General features: G+C 45.5%; 1 protein-coding gene across 3 annotated transcripts in view; it reads right to left on the bottom strand.

The window, feature by feature from the left end:
* The window catches only part of LOC146191321 (uncharacterized), a 61,404-nt gene that overhangs the window by 10,897 nt on the left and 33,857 nt on the right, over positions 1 to 16,650 (bottom strand). For all 3 annotated transcript variants that reach the window (XM_084601861.1, XM_084601862.1, XM_084601863.1), the window contains exon 2: positions 3,450 to 3,740. In XM_084601861.1, coding sequence (XP_084457987.1) covers positions 3,450 to 3,719 — 270 coding nt within the window. In that variant the 5' untranslated portion in view covers positions 3,720 to 3,740. The remainder of the gene's footprint in view (positions 1 to 3,449; positions 3,741 to 16,650) is intronic.

A 16,650-nucleotide genomic window follows, 5' to 3' on the forward strand; every position in this document is an offset into this window, starting at 1 on the left:
GCTTCCAATGAAATAAAAGCAAAATTTTGTTAAAAAGGGACGCAAAGCTACGCTGAGTGATTACAGGTCACGCAACCACGGCGCGGGACAGACTGACCGAACTATGGTGGCTAGACCGAACACAGAATGACCGGCTTCCGCGTTTGTCGTCAAAACGAGGCTTATATATAGACGCGCTCGCCGAGTACCCTCAAAGGCAGCCCCGACGGCAATGAATTAAAGCTGCAGTGCTATCCTGGGGCCGGAATGATCTTACTCCATTTTATTACCGTGTTCCCGACAGCAAGTGGTCGGTCCTGCCTAGAACTGCGGCGCTCGATCGCGTCCCGAAATGTCGGAAATAATAATCGTAAAGCAGCCGAACCAAAATAGACCTCAGACGCACGATCGCTCGTAGCGAATTTTCATCAAGTAATGAACGAGGCTACAGAGGATAAGACACATGACGCGAAGACGCATTGCAAATTGAACAGAAGCGACGAGGGACAAAGGCTCGCGATAATTTAGTTCCGAATTAGCTTTTTGCCTGTTGTCATTAAATCCTGGCCACGGTGACGCCATTGCCGAAGTCGTACCCGCGTTGCTGTTTCGCTGTATCAAATGCCACGCCACGTAGTGTTTACTACTGCGGAGAATTTTCTTTTTGAAGCAGTAGTCGCAGCAGTTGAGTCATAGACATCGATTCAGCCTTCAATGCGCGCGTCTAGAGTGTGAGTGACATGCAATAAACAGAGAAAAAATCGCTCGCGGTCACCGCGCTCCTGCAGGAATGATGGAAGAACGTGCGCAAGTAGGCAGTGGAAAGCCTTATGCAAACTTCTTGCAAAGCCTTGCGCACAAAAGGTGCGTCAAGCCCTGGACCTTAAGAAAAACTTCGATCAAAAACAGGTTAGAGCAGAACAAGACAGGATGCAAGAGCGGAAGACAAAACAACGTGCTACTGGACCTTAACGGGGCCTTTGATGAAGTTAAACACAGTAACAAAAAAAAAAAAAAAAGAAAAATTTAAATGTCACCAATTGCGGCGAGAAAACATTTATATACACAAATAATTTTAGAAAATAGGAAATCTTACATCAGACTGGGTAATGAAAAATTCGGACCCTTCAATATGCGAACCCGAGGAACGCTTCAAGGAGCAGTTCTTTCTCTGTTGCGCTTTAAAGTTGCCCTCATGGGCCCCCCGCAGAGGCTCAACGCAGTGTTGGCGCACGCCACGCAATATACGCGGATAAAATTACCATCTGGCTGTCCCGGGCAATGTAGGTCAGAGTGAAGGGTCCCCCCGAGAGGCCGGCTCGATCGTTAGGGAGCGCGGTCTGTAGCGCACTCCAAATAAATCAGAACTTTTCCACATTAAAAAAGATAAAGACCTAGCACAAAACATGCACATTTACGTAAACAAAACTCTGATATCATGCAGAGTAGGCACACTTTGAGTATTTGGATTTCAATTTATTAACTGGAGTAACAATGTTACGGCCTTCAAAAAATTAAAACCCACCTGCGAACAAATTAGTAGGATGGTTTTAAAGATGCCTGGCAAGCACAGTGGACTTCTCGAACAAGAAACCGTTAGCCTGTTTCAGTCGTTCCTCGTCAGTCGTGTGGTGTACGTGGCGCTCTACCTCAAGCTACCCCGCCGTGGTGGCGTAGTGGTTACGGCGCTAGACTATACTGTGCCCAAGGACGCGGGATCGAATCCCGGCCTCGGCGGCCGCTTTTCGATGGAGGCGAGCAAGGCGCCCATGTGCTGTGCGATGTCAGTGCACGTTAAAGAACCCCAGGTGGTCGAAATTTCCGGAGTCCTCCACTACGGCGTCTCTCATAGCCTGAGTCGCTTTGGGACGTTAAACCCCACAAACAAAACCAAACCATCTACCTGAAGCTGCCGAAGAGCAACCGCGGTATCCTCGACACGATGATTCGGGCGGAGGTTAAAACGGCGCTAGGACACCCAGCCAGAACGTCTCGGAGCGCCTGTCCAATTTCGCATCCACAACAAGGGAACTTCATTGAGGCCCACAGAACAAACCAAATTGCTACACTGTCGATGACCAGCGCCGGCATGCAAGTCCTCGGAAACCTCAATATCGAGCTTCTCCCCACCACCGAAAACTGAGTGGACATCCCGGAGGCGTTCAAAAATACCTTGCCGGTTAAGTTGCTCCCCAAAAACATGAATCGGGAGTATATAATCAGGGCAGGCGTGAACCCAGGGCAAAATATATATAGAATCACTATGGAAATAAGACAAGCACATATAACGTGAATGCAGCGGGTCCCACCGGCTGCACAATTGCGGTTTTGCGTGAGGGAAAGCAGGTGAACGGGCTCTCAGTAATAATAATAATAATAAAAAGTAGACGCGCTAATGTTGGACGAAGTGGCGATTGCGCCATGGCCGCTACCCACACCGACGCAGCGTACAAAATGTCGGACTCTCACCAGGCTTGCCGAAATTACGTGCGGGCTATAGGATAGCGCCCCTTGCCCGCAGAATATTATTGGTGCATGGGAGCAATTCAGATTCGGCTACTGTTAAAAAGCAGGTTATATGGGTGCCAGGTCATCAGAGGTTGGAGGGGAAACGAGGTCGCTCATTCGGCTGCCCGAGCGTTCGTCACCTGGGGTTTCACTCAATCCTCTGGTTCTAGCGCGGCAACCATACCAATCCCGCTAATCACTCATGCGGAGATTACAAATCATTTACGCCTCTGCAGGAGGGCACTAAGTACGTAGGACGTATTAAGTTACGTATGACGCACTCTGCATGCATACTTGTAACATATAGTAGTAACTTAATTACCAGGAAGTGGTAAAAAACAACGGTTTATGATACATAATACAAAACATCAGCAATATATTAATGCTTATTTACTGCAAACATTGTAATGACAGCAAGCCATGAAGAATACGCGCATTTTTCATACAGCTAATAACAAAGCTCAGTTAAGACACTGCGAGTTTTCTGAACCACCGCGGTGTATTAAATCTGTCCTTATACCGGCCTTTATATAGTGTTATCTAGCGTTATCAGTCAGCCGTCTTCTTTAAAAAATAAATAAATAAATAAATAAATAAATAAATAAATAAATAAATAAATAAATAAATAAATAAATAAATAAATAAATAAATAAATAAATAAATAAATAAATAAATAACTGCACTGCGCTGCTAGCACTGAATAGCGGAAAGCTTTAGAAATGAAGTGCACCTAAGTAGGGCTTCATACAAATATTATCATGGCCATATCAATGCAATCAAGAGAACAGCGATATGACTGCTTATAACACGCCGATGTCAATAAGTACGTTGGAAAATATGCTGAGAGAGAAAGTTTGCTGCTTGCGTCACTACTGTCAGCGGCGGCCAAATATTTAGTAATCTTATATGGAAGAGAAACGCTGGGCCGAAGCGGTGACTGACTAAAGATAGCAAATACTCACCGTGATGTGTCGTTCTTTGTACAGTTCCTGGCGGACCTCTGCGGTCTTCTGTTCTGTCTTCTGCAGCGGGATGGCTACATCACGGTACAGTTCGGTGGTCTGCATCTGGCAGCACAGCGGCGCACTGCTCAAGCTTCGCCGGGTGGACGCCATCGTCCAGCGACAGTGCACGGACACCACCTCCTTGGAGCGTCCGCCGGCGACCATTGGCCGGGCCAGCTGGCCGGCCATCTTGAGCAGGCGCCGAGCGCCACTCGAACTCGAAACCATGGCGACGACTATAGGTCACGCCTGCCAGAAGAACAAGAGGAACGGGTCTCAGTACGCCATGCTCGGACATCCCAGAGCAGGATAGCGCCGAAGATACGATCGGAGGAGGTCAGGTTGTCACCCTCGGCACTCAAGAGGAAAGAACACTGGCATATGCATTATTATAATGTTGGAAGCGTTACACAAAGCACGATACCACGGTTTTAATAACAACGTTAAAATAACCGTATATATCGAGGCACGCAGCAACTTTTTTGCCGTTGCTCTCTCAGGAGCAGGTAAACTCGTCATCGAAAAGACGTAAAAGCTAACTTTTCATGTGCACACTTGAAAAGTCAGATGACACGTCTGCACAAGACAGAGGGAGGGGGGAGCAGAGAGGCACGCTCTGAAAATAAGACAATCAACGCTGCGAAGAAAATGCATGCACCAAGGCGAGAACCAATTATCAACAATATGTGGCCAGACACATGAGTACTACTAACTCTGCTACTGTAGCGTCATACTTATTTATCGTGAAATCACCTCAGTGCATCAGCAGGGAGCATTCATATTTATCGTGAAATCACCTCAGTGCATCAGCAGGGAGCATTCATATTTATCGGGAAATCGCCTCAGTGCATCAGCAGGGAGCATTCATATTTATCGTGAAGTCACCTCAGGGCATCAGCAGGCGGCATTCATATTTATCGTGAAATCACCTCAGTGCATCAGCAGGGAGCATTCATATTTATCGTGAAATCACCTAAGTACATCAGCAGGGGGCATTCATATTTATCGTGAAATCACCTCAGTGCATCAGCAGGGAGCATTCATATTTATCGTGAAATCACCTCAGTGCATCAGCAGGGAGCATTCATATTTGCCGTGAAATCACCTCGGTACATCAGCAGGGGGCATTCATATTTATCGTGAAATAACCTCAGTGCATCAGCAGGGAGCATTCTTATTTATCGTGAAATCATCTCAGTGCATCAGCAGGGAGCATTCATATTTATCGTGAAATCACCTCAGTGCATCAGCAGGGAGCATTCATATTTATCGTGAAATCACCTCAGTACATCAGCAGGGGGCATTCATATTTATCGTGAAATAACCTCAGTGCATCAGCAGGGAGCATTCATATTTATCGTGAAATCACCTCAGTGCATCAGCAGGGAGCATTCATATTTATCGTGAAATCACCTCAGTACATCAGCAGGGAGCATTCATATTTATCGTGAAATCACCTCAGTACATCAGCAGGGGGCATTCATATTTATCGTGAAGTAACCTCAGCGCATCAGCATGGGGCATTCATATTTATCGTGAAATCACCTCAGTCCATCAGCAGGGAGCATTCATATTTATCGTGAAATCACCTCAGTGCATCAGCAGGGAGCATTCATATTTATCGTGAAATCACCTGAGTGCATCAGCAGGCGGCATTCATATTTATCGTGAAATCACCTCAGTGCATCAGCAGAGAGCATTCATATTTATCGTGAAATCACCTGAGTGCATCAGCAGGGAGCATTCATATTTATCGTGAAATCACCTAAGTACATCAGCAGGGGGCATTCATATTTATCGTGAAATCACCTCAGTGCATCAGCAGGGAGCATTCATATTTATCGTGAAATCACCTCAGTACATCAGCAGGGGGCATTCATATTTATCGTGAAATAACCTCAGTGCATCAGCAGGGAGCATTCATATTTATCGTGAAATCACCTCAGTGCATCAGCAGGGAGCATTCATATTTATCGTGAAATCACCTCAGTGCATCAGCAGGGAGCATTCATATTTGCCGTGAAATCACCTCGGTACATCAGCAGGGGGCATTCATATTTATCGTGAAATAACCTCAGTGCATCAGCAGGGAGCATTCTTATTTATCGTGAAATCATCTCAGTGCATCAGCAGGGAGCATTCATATTTATCGTGAAATCACCTCAGTGCATCAGCAGGGAGCATTCATATTTATCGTGAAATCACCTCAGTACATCAGCAGGGGGCATTCATATTTATCGTGAAATAACCTCAGTGCATCAGCAGGGAGCATTCATATTTATCGTGAAATCACCTCAGTGCATCAGCAGGGAGCATTCATATTTATCGTGAAATCACCTCAGTACATCAGCAGGGAGCATTCATATTTATCGTGAAATCACCTCAGTACATCAGCAGGGGGCATTCATATTTATCGTGAAGTAACCTCAGTGCATCAGCATGGGGCATTCATATTTATCGTGAAATCACCTCAGTCCATCAGCAGGGAGCATTCATATTTATCGTGAAATCACCTCAGTGCATCAGCAGGGAGCATTCATATTTATCGTGAAATCACCTCAGTGCATCAGCAGGGAGCATTCATATTTATCGTGAAATCACCTCAGTGCATCAGCAGGGGGCATTCATATTTATCGTGAAATAACCTCACTGCATCAGCAGGGAGCATTCATATTTATCGTGAAACCACCTCAGTGCATCAGTAGGGAGCATTCATACGCTCTCTCTCTCTCTCTCTCTCACACACACACACACACACACACACACACACACACACACACACACACACACACACACACACACACACACACACACACACACACACACACACACACACACACACACACACACACACACACACACACACACACACACACACACACACACACACACACACACACACACACTGTCGCAGCTACAGCACACATAGTCTGTCTGCATGGCTTCCCTATCTCCATTCGCCGACAATAACAGGAACTGTTGCTCACGGGTGGGCTTCATTAGCTGTCATATTTGAAGCGAAGGTTCTCCGATGTCGCACAGTACCGATTGGATGTACCGAGCGGTCGAGGCCGTTTGTAGTCGGTCGGCTGCGCGTGTACAAAGAATGCGCTTACAACTGCCCGAGCACGAGGCTTTATAAGTTTAGATGTTTTATGGCCAAACGAACAGCCATCTGTAGGCGGCCGTGACTGCGGTGGCACACATCCGCCCTGATCACACAAACGGAAAGGCGCCGGGGCATTCACTGAACAGTGCTTTTCAAACCACTGGAAGGGGAAAGTTTGTGCGTGTGTGCGTGCGCGCGTTAGTGTGTGTGCGGGGAGGGGGGGTGGGGGAGGAGTTCAATTGCATTGGCGTTTGGCTACAGATAGAAAGGCCGCTGGTTCGTTCCCGGTGAGGCGGCTGTAAAGACTGCAAAAAATAGCCAGGCGATGTCGGCGGGCTTTATTAAGTTATTACCTAAATACGACAAAATTTTGTTTCTTAAATTTACTTTCGGGTGAAAGATATGACAAATAATTATGACATTAGATTTATAACGAGCAAAAATATTCCCGGAATGCAGGGATATATGAAACTTGTCTTCATGCACCTGAAATTATCAACGGTTTGACTGACGGAAACCTTCAGCCCCAAAAAATTGTTCCCGGAAATTTTTAGCCCTAGGTGCAAACGTTGCGATGACATAGCGGACATGATCCATATGATATGGACGTGTCCTAGATTTGGAGAACCTGACCGAACAGATGAGTCCTGGGAGGCACTACTTCTCAAGCAGGACGAAAAAGGGCAACGAGAGGTCATCCGTCTTGCCCTGGCCGCTGCTAAGATCCAAGGGATCCAGGTCGACGGCTGAGGGGGAGGACATGGTTGGGACAGAGCTTCGCCTCGGATCCTCACCAACCTTTTGACGGGTGCAATAAATGTTATTTCTCTCTCTCTCTCTCTCTCTCTTGCTGCCACATAGAAAGCCGCTTCTTTTGCGGTGTGTTACGAAATGGTTGATATGTATTTACTGCACAGATAACACCAGAATAGCGGTGACTAAAGATTGCGCCTCAAAATCGGGTTTTACTCCGATAATGTTTCACGCTACAAAAAAAAAACATTCGCGAGCCAAGGAACAGTTCTTCAGCGCTAAAAGGCCGCATAGACATCCAACAAGCGAATAACAGCAGTAAAATGCATTGTGGTCACTGACTCGAGGTGAAAGACGCCAGAAAACAAGCTGGTATTACCCCAGCGCAGGTGTAGTTCAATGACATTCCCGGAAATGAGTCAACGCACTGAACGCGCCTCTGTACTTTCATCCTTTTTGGTGGCTTACTGAGTCTTTTTCGATGTCGTTAGTTCTGAATTAAAGCCCACACCGAAATCGCCCTCACACCACGTCATCTAGCTCGATTTGGTCTGGTTTATGAGGTTTAACGTCCCAAAGCGAATCAGGCTTTGGGACGTTAAAATCCCGAAGCGACTCAGGCCTTCAAAATAGGACATCCCATTACAAAACTTATAAGAACAGAGAATTTGGAAGCCTGTGCTTTTTTAATGCGAGTATTTAGAGCATTTAGAAGGCTGTGGAACATTTCGAAACTAAATGCACGCTGTGAACGGAACTGCGTTTAGCACAATGTGAGCAAATAACGTTGAGACGAGGGAGAGACTTACCCCTCCTGATATATCAGCTTCACAGTCTAAGTACTGAGTGAACGAAGGATATGTTTCAGGAGAAAAGTGGCCAGATGATAAAAACAAACAAACAAATAAACATCTGAGGGTCTTTTAGATGTCTCTTAAGAGGAGAATGGAGAAAGCCTACCCTTTCTCTCCCATCATTCGCCTCTCATCGTTTGCCTCTTATCGGTGTTCATTGCAGTGCTACATATAAATATATAATTGGTTTACAGGAAAGGAAAGGCGCAGTATCTGTCACACTTTCTCAGACAAGTGGTAGTTTGGACGGTACACCATCGCTCCTGTCGTGTGGCATTCCTTGGCGCGCGTTCAAGTGCGGGATTGCAGATGGCAGGAACGCTAGACAAGAACATTTTTCGCGCAATGTCGCGAAATATGACAGATCTCGCGCACAAACCTCGCGCACGGGATTTCGTTCCATAAGCCTAGAAAGGATTTCGCGTTAAAAGCGGAACTTGTCCAAAGAAGTTGAAATCACCTGCCGTCCAGCAGACGCAGACAAGGGCGACACGAAACGTGCATAATAACCAGAGACTCACTCAGCTTACGGCTATGGCTATATTGAATGCCGAAGTTTTGCAATAGACTGTCGCATTTTACAAAACGTCGTCGATACAAAAAACATGCACCGAGTCTAAGCGCTGTAAAAAGAATCTCCTTAGCCACCAACTGTATGCATGATATTTCAAAACTAGAAGCAGCGTGCTGATTTCAGTTGAGCGAACTTTAACTTGAAAGTGTACTTAAGGCCCCCTCAACGTCAATCAAGTGCTGTTTCACTTTAATCGGCTGCCAAAAGTGGGCTTCTCGACTAGCGCATGCGATAAGTGTACCGCCTATAAGGAAGATGACCTAGCGACAGAGCGCCGACACGAGGCACAAGCAGCAGCTGTTTCTCCTGGCCTAGCCCTCGCTTACGAGCTCTCGTACATAAAGGTCGTCACACTGATACAAAGCGGAGCGCGGTCTTTTAAAACCAAAATCACGAGACAGAAACTGGCACCGGTAGATGAAAAGTTGAATTTAGAAAAACGAAAACGATTCACGCAGTATTGAGACGTGGTTATACTTGCATTCGTACTATCGCGATCCCATAGGTGTTTTTTGAAAGCGTAGCCAAGCGATGTAAATAAAACATTTTAATTTACCAAAGCTGCTTCGTATACCGTATGATTTACAATAATTCAGAAATAACGCGTGAATCGTGCCACAGGTGGCAACAAGTTCCCCATCGGCGCGCGCAAGGGCAAAGCGTACGTGTTCGGGACTAACCGCTTGAAACAACAACCAGCACGGAAACGAAAAAAAAAAAAAAAAGGGAACCTCTTCCAGCTGCTGCCTGAAATAAAAGCCCCAAAACACAGTCAGCTGCTCACAGAGCCGCAAATCAGCCCGCCATTCTTTGACGCGGTATGACGTGCGCAAGCTCATTCGAGACGCAATCAGCTCTCTGCAGCAAACAGGTGCGCCGCGTGCACCCAATGTAATTATATAGAGTGCGTTTTTTTTAACCGTTTACAGATTTCTTATTTTAGAAACTGCGAAAGACACGTCGCTCCGGTATGTTCAGGCGGACATTATGTGTGTGACACAGATGAATTACTGATGAATGAACTAGAATTTAAAAAAAAAAAAACAAAAAAACTTTTCAGTCTTGATTTTATGGAGCAAATATTGCGGAACTGAATGCAGTTAAAATCGAGAGTAAGCCTCATCTTCATTTTTTTTTATTCGTCAATGTAGTTTCAAATATTGAAGCTAAAAAGAAGCATTTTTTTTTTTTTTAAGACGACGTCTCGTATTTCTTATGCATCCAGTGCAGACACCGTTTGTGTAGCTGATGCTTGCAGAATAAATTAGCATGAATCTGGGGACATCATCACGTGCAGCCATGCAATTTCAGAAAGTGCAATGTGGGAAAGCAAAGTCAGCCAGCTTTCAAATGCGAATTTGCGTTCAACATACATGAACTTCACTACCGATCAAGAACGTTTAAAAATTGGTGTCACCTTCAATGTCGACAGTTTGGCTATATTGAGTCAAAATAAAAGTTGTATATTTATTTGTGTAACCATTAGTGTTGTTGTGTAACCATTATAGATTGCGGACATAGTGTTAGCCTTGCAGTACAATGCACGTGCACAGGCCACACCTATATATCTGTAACAAGTTCTAAAATAAAAATTTGCAAACTGTTTGGAAAATCACTCACTGTTTCCAAATGCAGCACGAGAGTTAGGTCTATTAAACGCGCCGTTTTACGGTCAGTGTCGCAGCTTCGACTGCACACATGTTGTTGAACAACACGACTTTTTCGCCTAGGCTAAAAAAGAAAACTACAGACGCCCTAATTTTTTTTATGAAGCAAGGTTACCCTCAGTTTGTGCAGTATGCCGAAACGAACGGTGTTTGATATCATTTCAACAACCTGTCGACTTAGTGAACATTTAGCACAAATGTTTTCAACAGTTGACAGGGCAATAGGCTTTGTTGATAGACTCTGGAACTTGTAGTGCGCGGCAGCGGATGCATCTTCACTGCACAGACTCGGCACAGACAACTTTGTCAGAGTGCATAGGCGATGCATAGACGCTGCTCCAACTCTGCGCGCTCCACCACGATAAGCGCGAGAGCCACGCACAGTCCATCCTCTGTTCAAGGGCGGACCGGGCCAGGTAAAGCGGAAGAATTGAAATAAAAGAGAAGGAAGAACAGAAAAAATATATATAAAAACATTTCCCGACGAGGCTTATTTACAGTCGCCGCCCTTGGAATAGCGTGGCGTGATTACGGCGTCCCCGTGCACCCACCACGCCAGCGGATCTGCCGACTCTCCAGGGTCACCCTGCGTCCAGCCCCGGCGTCGTGACGTGCGACCGCTGCCGGCATACGCTTTCAGCCGCAAGAAAAGCGTCACGCCACCTGGCGACGCCGCCCAAGAGGGCTTTCGATAATGCTCTTTCCTTTCTTGGGGGCGGGTGTATCGACTATAGCGGACCGGCTATGAAGAAGACAGAAGCAAAAATAAACCCCGCATAGAGTGTTCGAAAAAGGCAGACTCCACAAGTGGCGAGCGGATCAGCTGAAAAGCCCGGTAATACTTAGCGCATACGCGCGCCGATGATGGCGGAGTAGATGAACGAATGAGGGGTAGGATTTATATTATAAAAACGAAAAGACAAAAAATTTATTATAAAAACGAAAAGACAAAAAATTGGTTCGAGCTGCTGAGTTTAGGAAAAAAAATGGCCGTGGTTTAACTGTGGTTAAGCTAAAGATTTGCGAGAGCAATGTTTGGTTTAGCTTGGTTTATCGACAGAGCCGCGGTGTATCTTATGTAGTTACTTTATTTATTCCAACGAAACTAGAACTCGAGAAACTAGCTTCAGAGTCACTTTGCATAGGTTCTTCATCGGTGAGGTCCATTGTGTATATATATATATTGTTACGGACCAGCAAAAAGGAAGAAGCGGGCAGTGGCTCGGGCAGGAGCGCTCGCGCTAGGCCCGCTAGCAATTCATTAAACGTCATCTACCATCGCCAACGGTCATGTTCTGTCGTTTCTTCATCGGCTTGCCGCATCGTAACTGTATATATACAGCCGCCTCGGCGGAACCGAATGCAAGCGTCAGTATCTGGCGAACTCAGGAAACGCAGGTTTGCGTTTGTAGAACGCATACATTATTTTCCCGCCCCGAGCGGCAATCTATAGCAGAGCACTTCGTTGCTAGAGGGCAATCACAACTTCTGAAAATTTTCTGAGTAGTCAATGTCGCCAAAAGTCAACACTGAAGTCACATTTTGCAGCTGTTCCGACGCTTTCTGTAAATATTAAAACTGCTGCCAACAACGCGGGTTGTAATCTTCCTAGGAAACATTGAAGCAACATTTCCTAAAAGGGAATGATTTTTGATTCGTTATCCAGCGACAGTGCATCGGTGTACAGCAATGGTAACAATGTGCTAGCACCCAGGCAGGACCGAACATAATATATAGAAAAATGTTATTTCAAGTTCCAACAGCCTTACAAGTTACATTGTAACGTTACATATAAATGCTAAAACTTACCAACTGATGGTCTAGATTAAAACAAAGACATTGGTTTAACATTCAACGTAAACATTTTTTAACGCCGAATGTATAGCGTTATGTAAAGAATTAAAAGCGTAACAACGCAATAATGCTGCATCGTAAATATTAGCTCGGCAGTCAACATTGTTTGACTGTATTTCAGTGGTTTGGTTTAGCTTATGGCGTTTAACGTCCCAAAGCAATCCAGACTATGAGAGACGCTGTAGTGGAGGGATCCGGAAATTTCGTGCACCTGGGGTTCTTTAACGTGCGCTGACATAGCACAGCACACGGGGGCCCAGTTTTTCGCCTCCACCGAAAAGCTGCCGCCGCGGCCGGGATTCAATCCTTGGGCCAAATAGTCGAGCTTCCTGCACCACCATGGCAGGACAAATGCATTGCTCTGAGTTTTATTACAATATCTGAAACATAGCTATATAGAAATAGATTTAAAACTATTTAAAGCGTTGCGCACCAGAATTTTTCCCTGTTAGTAAAGATGGCTTTCAGCTATATCAATGCTAATCGCAACTAAAGCTTTTCAGATTGTGCTTGCCATAGAATGTCGGCACAGCTCCACCATTTTGTTAGTAGGCTTTGAATATTACCAATCGTCACTAATAAAACGATAGACCTGCGCACACATGCAATCTATAAGCCAGGCACAGTAGATATTAAGCTGCAAAGCACTGGTATAGCTGAAAACCATCTTATATATACACAGCAAGAACATTGGGAAAATTTCTGTGACGCAGTGCTTGTAATGAACACGGAATACCTTTTTTTTACATTCGCCATCCAAAGATTATACTAACGTTTCGAAGACTTAATTAAAACGCTGTTTACCAGAAAAGGTAAGCTAATATGCTTCTGAATATGGGTGAGAAAATGCATATCGTGACATTTTAGGATAAGGAATGGACGGGAGAAAAAAGTAACTCTTGAAGATTGAAAGCTGACCACTCGCGAAAATCTCAATCAGCAAACGCTGTTCCTACACCAACATATTTATTTTTAAAGAAAAGGGTTGTGCGTGCTCAAAGCGTGTCGAAATAGGGGCACGCATTCGGTATCGATGACGAACGACCATTCTTCTGCCCAACATGGCAAGGCTATTGAAAGAATCGAACCTACCAGCCTATCGCGAATTCCGATATTCTCGAAAACCTAACACAACACAGAATGGAGAGATGAAAAACTACTGCTGCATTCTTTCAGCAGCTCTCCTCCTTTTGAAGCCGCATTGAAGGCAGCGTCGACATACCGGATTTGAAGTGTAGGCAGGCAGGTTGTTTTCGCATCTACGAGAAGTGGGCGGGATATTCGATGCCGCAACCTTGTGCTCAGCAGCCGAAAGCGATAACCTCCGCGTTCGGATTTTCGTTTATTTAAAGAATTACGGTTCTTCCTGCCGCCAACTTGTCGAAAGTGCATCGTTTGTACTGCTCTGTAGGATTTTCTGACCATTTTCTTGGGTTTCACTTTTTTTTTATTACCATCTGGTTTCGATGATTATTACTATCTGGTTTAGAAGGAAACATACTTTACAGGCGCCTTCACACACCTCCTCGCTTTTTGAACGAAAAGAGTGCCCGGGGCTGCAGACAAAGTATCGTTCGTCCTCTTATCTCGGACAAGTGAGAAGTACGATTGGAAGCTTCCCGCCGAAAGAATGCCCGCTATGGCCATGTCGGCTAATCAGCGCCGGTCACACCACTCGTAGAGTTAACGCCATTCCACTCAGCTATAGTACACTATACACTCAGCCATGGAGGCGCGCGACCTAAATGGCGCGACCTTTCGCGTACGCGTGTCCTTTCCACGCCGTTAGGGAGTTAACGCAAAGATCCCAGAGCGCACAACAACAACGAACCTTGTCAGGCCATGTGAGCAGGTGCTCGCATCGGGTCGGACGACCTACAAATTGCGATAACCGCAAGGCATCAAGCTTCGTACAAACAACGACCTCGCGCGAGCCTTTGTTTACATGGGGTAAAAAGGGAAGAGGCAACAGCTGTCACGTTCTGTTGCGTCTGGCTCAGCACATCTTATCACACTGATATGAACAGACGAGCAAGGCTGAACATCGCTTGTCAACGAAACGAAAGGGAATAGTGTTATTGCGCAATGCCAAGCTAGAAAAAATAAAATAAAATATTTCGCTACAGAGGTTAGCACACAATGTTAACAGATAACTAGATATATGGCATCGCCCGGAATACAATAAAGCGAACTCTGGCGTTACAATTTTAATACTAACCTCTAGAAAACTGTTGGCACTGTGTTGCCAATGCACTGGTATAATGTAGATAATGTATAATGTACTGGTAAAATGTATGCCGATAAAATGCCAAAATTGGGCAAGTAATTTGTGCTGCCTGGATGGCGCCACGTGGAGGTCGGCCAGGTATGCCGTAAGAGCCAAAGGCGCTCCGGGGTAGGTGGTGAGGATTCGCCACACTTCGCAACCCCATGAAGGTCAGAGCAAGGTCACAGCGTGAAACGGCTCTCTTTTGTCCTCTTATGTTTTTGCGATATTTTCTTTTCCGAATCGTTCGCCTCAATGATGGCTATTGTGCATTGTCTCGCAATGTTAGGCGGGGAATCCAATTTCCGGGGTCAATCGAACTGTTTATAGGTGCAATGCACATGACAGGTGCAGCCCGGTAACGTTAGAAAAGCAGATGCCTTCTTCCTCAAACTTCCATGCTCCGTTTCACAAGTTATGTGCACCACTGTGAAAGGTAAGGGGGGGGGGGGGGTGACTTCAGCCAACCAGGATGGCGCGCACTGCATGACTGAGTTCCCACTGCTGCCTATAGGTGTTGGAATGTAGCAGAATCACAATCATGTACGCGACGCTCTACCATCCGCAGTACTGCAGGCAGCTTGTGAAATTGAGCACGCATAATGCGGGTTAAACTGCCTTAAGGTAAAATCGCTAAATGCAAAAAAAAAAAAAAAAAAATGTTCGCAAAGACACTTGCGCTATTTGGCAACATAACACTTGTGAATTGAAAAAGAAAGACTAGGAGTAGAAAAAAGCACCTTATTCATTACATAATGTTAGTACTCCTTTGACGCATGGCACACCATCTCAAGCGAAGTCCGAAATATGTGTAAAATATAAGGATCTAGTAACTTTGTCGTTGGCAATTACACGATGAGATCTTATGTCTATGTGAACATACTAGCGTAAAGTGATCAATAAAGCCGAAACACTGACGTGCATTTGCGACGCAAAATATTGTGGCACCTAAGCTCTAAACCGTCGTCCAAAAATAACACTTATAAACTTAAGGCTGAAGCATGCACGCACAGATATAGGTATAGAACGGGGCGAAATGGAGACAGGTTACAAGCAGGCCCGAGCATACTTACGAGAATTCGTACAGCACCAACAGAATCAGTGTGTAAATGCGGGCAATGTATTGCCACGCGGTGGTGACAATGCCGCAGGCGACAAACAAAGAGTATCCTGTGCTAAAGTAGTCTGAGTCTTGAGACACGAATTATATTTCGAACCTTATTCTGAGGGCGCCCTAAACATTCTCGGAAATAAAGAGGGCTATTCTCAGTCAGTCCATGCCTGTGTTTTCCTCTGCCCCAACACCTAAATATCTGATTCCGTAATGCTTCCGTCGGCATAACAGGGAAGCTACACCAGGTCAGCACTTCGCATCACAGAATAGTAGATGACGTCAACTCCACCCCCACCCCCGACGCAATCCAGCTTGCCCTACGTTCGACAAATCCGTCCCACTCTCGTAACACTGCATATTGTTATACATGCCCTAGCTAGACGATATTTTCTGCATGCAGAAATTAAAAAAAGAAAAAAAAAGAACGGAACATCGTAAAGATAAAGAGCACATATATTTACCGTTTATCTCGGCTGTAACAGGCAGTACCCTAGTTCGGCTCCGATAACACCACTGAAAATGATCGCAGTACTTTTCCTCGACGCCGTTGTTCGGCCTATATCTGTTTTTCGACCGGACGAAAGCCCAGGTCGTCACAGGCACCAACAGAAGAGGCACGGACGCAGAGACTACAGAGAACACCCGACACACACTATACACTCCTGGCTTCGATCAACGCTTACGGTGCCTCTCCACCGTAAAGATTTTTTTATTCGGGTGAGAAGCTACATTAAGGCACTGGCTGGCAGCCCTCGGGCCGGCCAGTTGGCTGCCTGACGTAAGCGGTAAAAGAAGCGTGACCTAAACGTATGACGCTAAAGGAAACCTATATAGATTTCGCAAGCATAACTTGGTTTTTCGCAGCGTCATTTCTTCGTATTAAACGGACAGCGCGGTTGGCAACGAGTATAGGAAAAAGCCGAACGATTTTGTCCACCTGAGACAAATCACAAGCGAAGAAAGAACAG

Source organism: Amblyomma maculatum, chromosome 4, assembly GCF_055883805.1.
Source record: "Amblyomma maculatum isolate TAMU_Amacu chromosome 4, ASM5588380v1, whole genome shotgun sequence".
NCBI lineage: Eukaryota > Metazoa > Arthropoda > Arachnida > Ixodida > Ixodidae > Amblyomma > Amblyomma maculatum.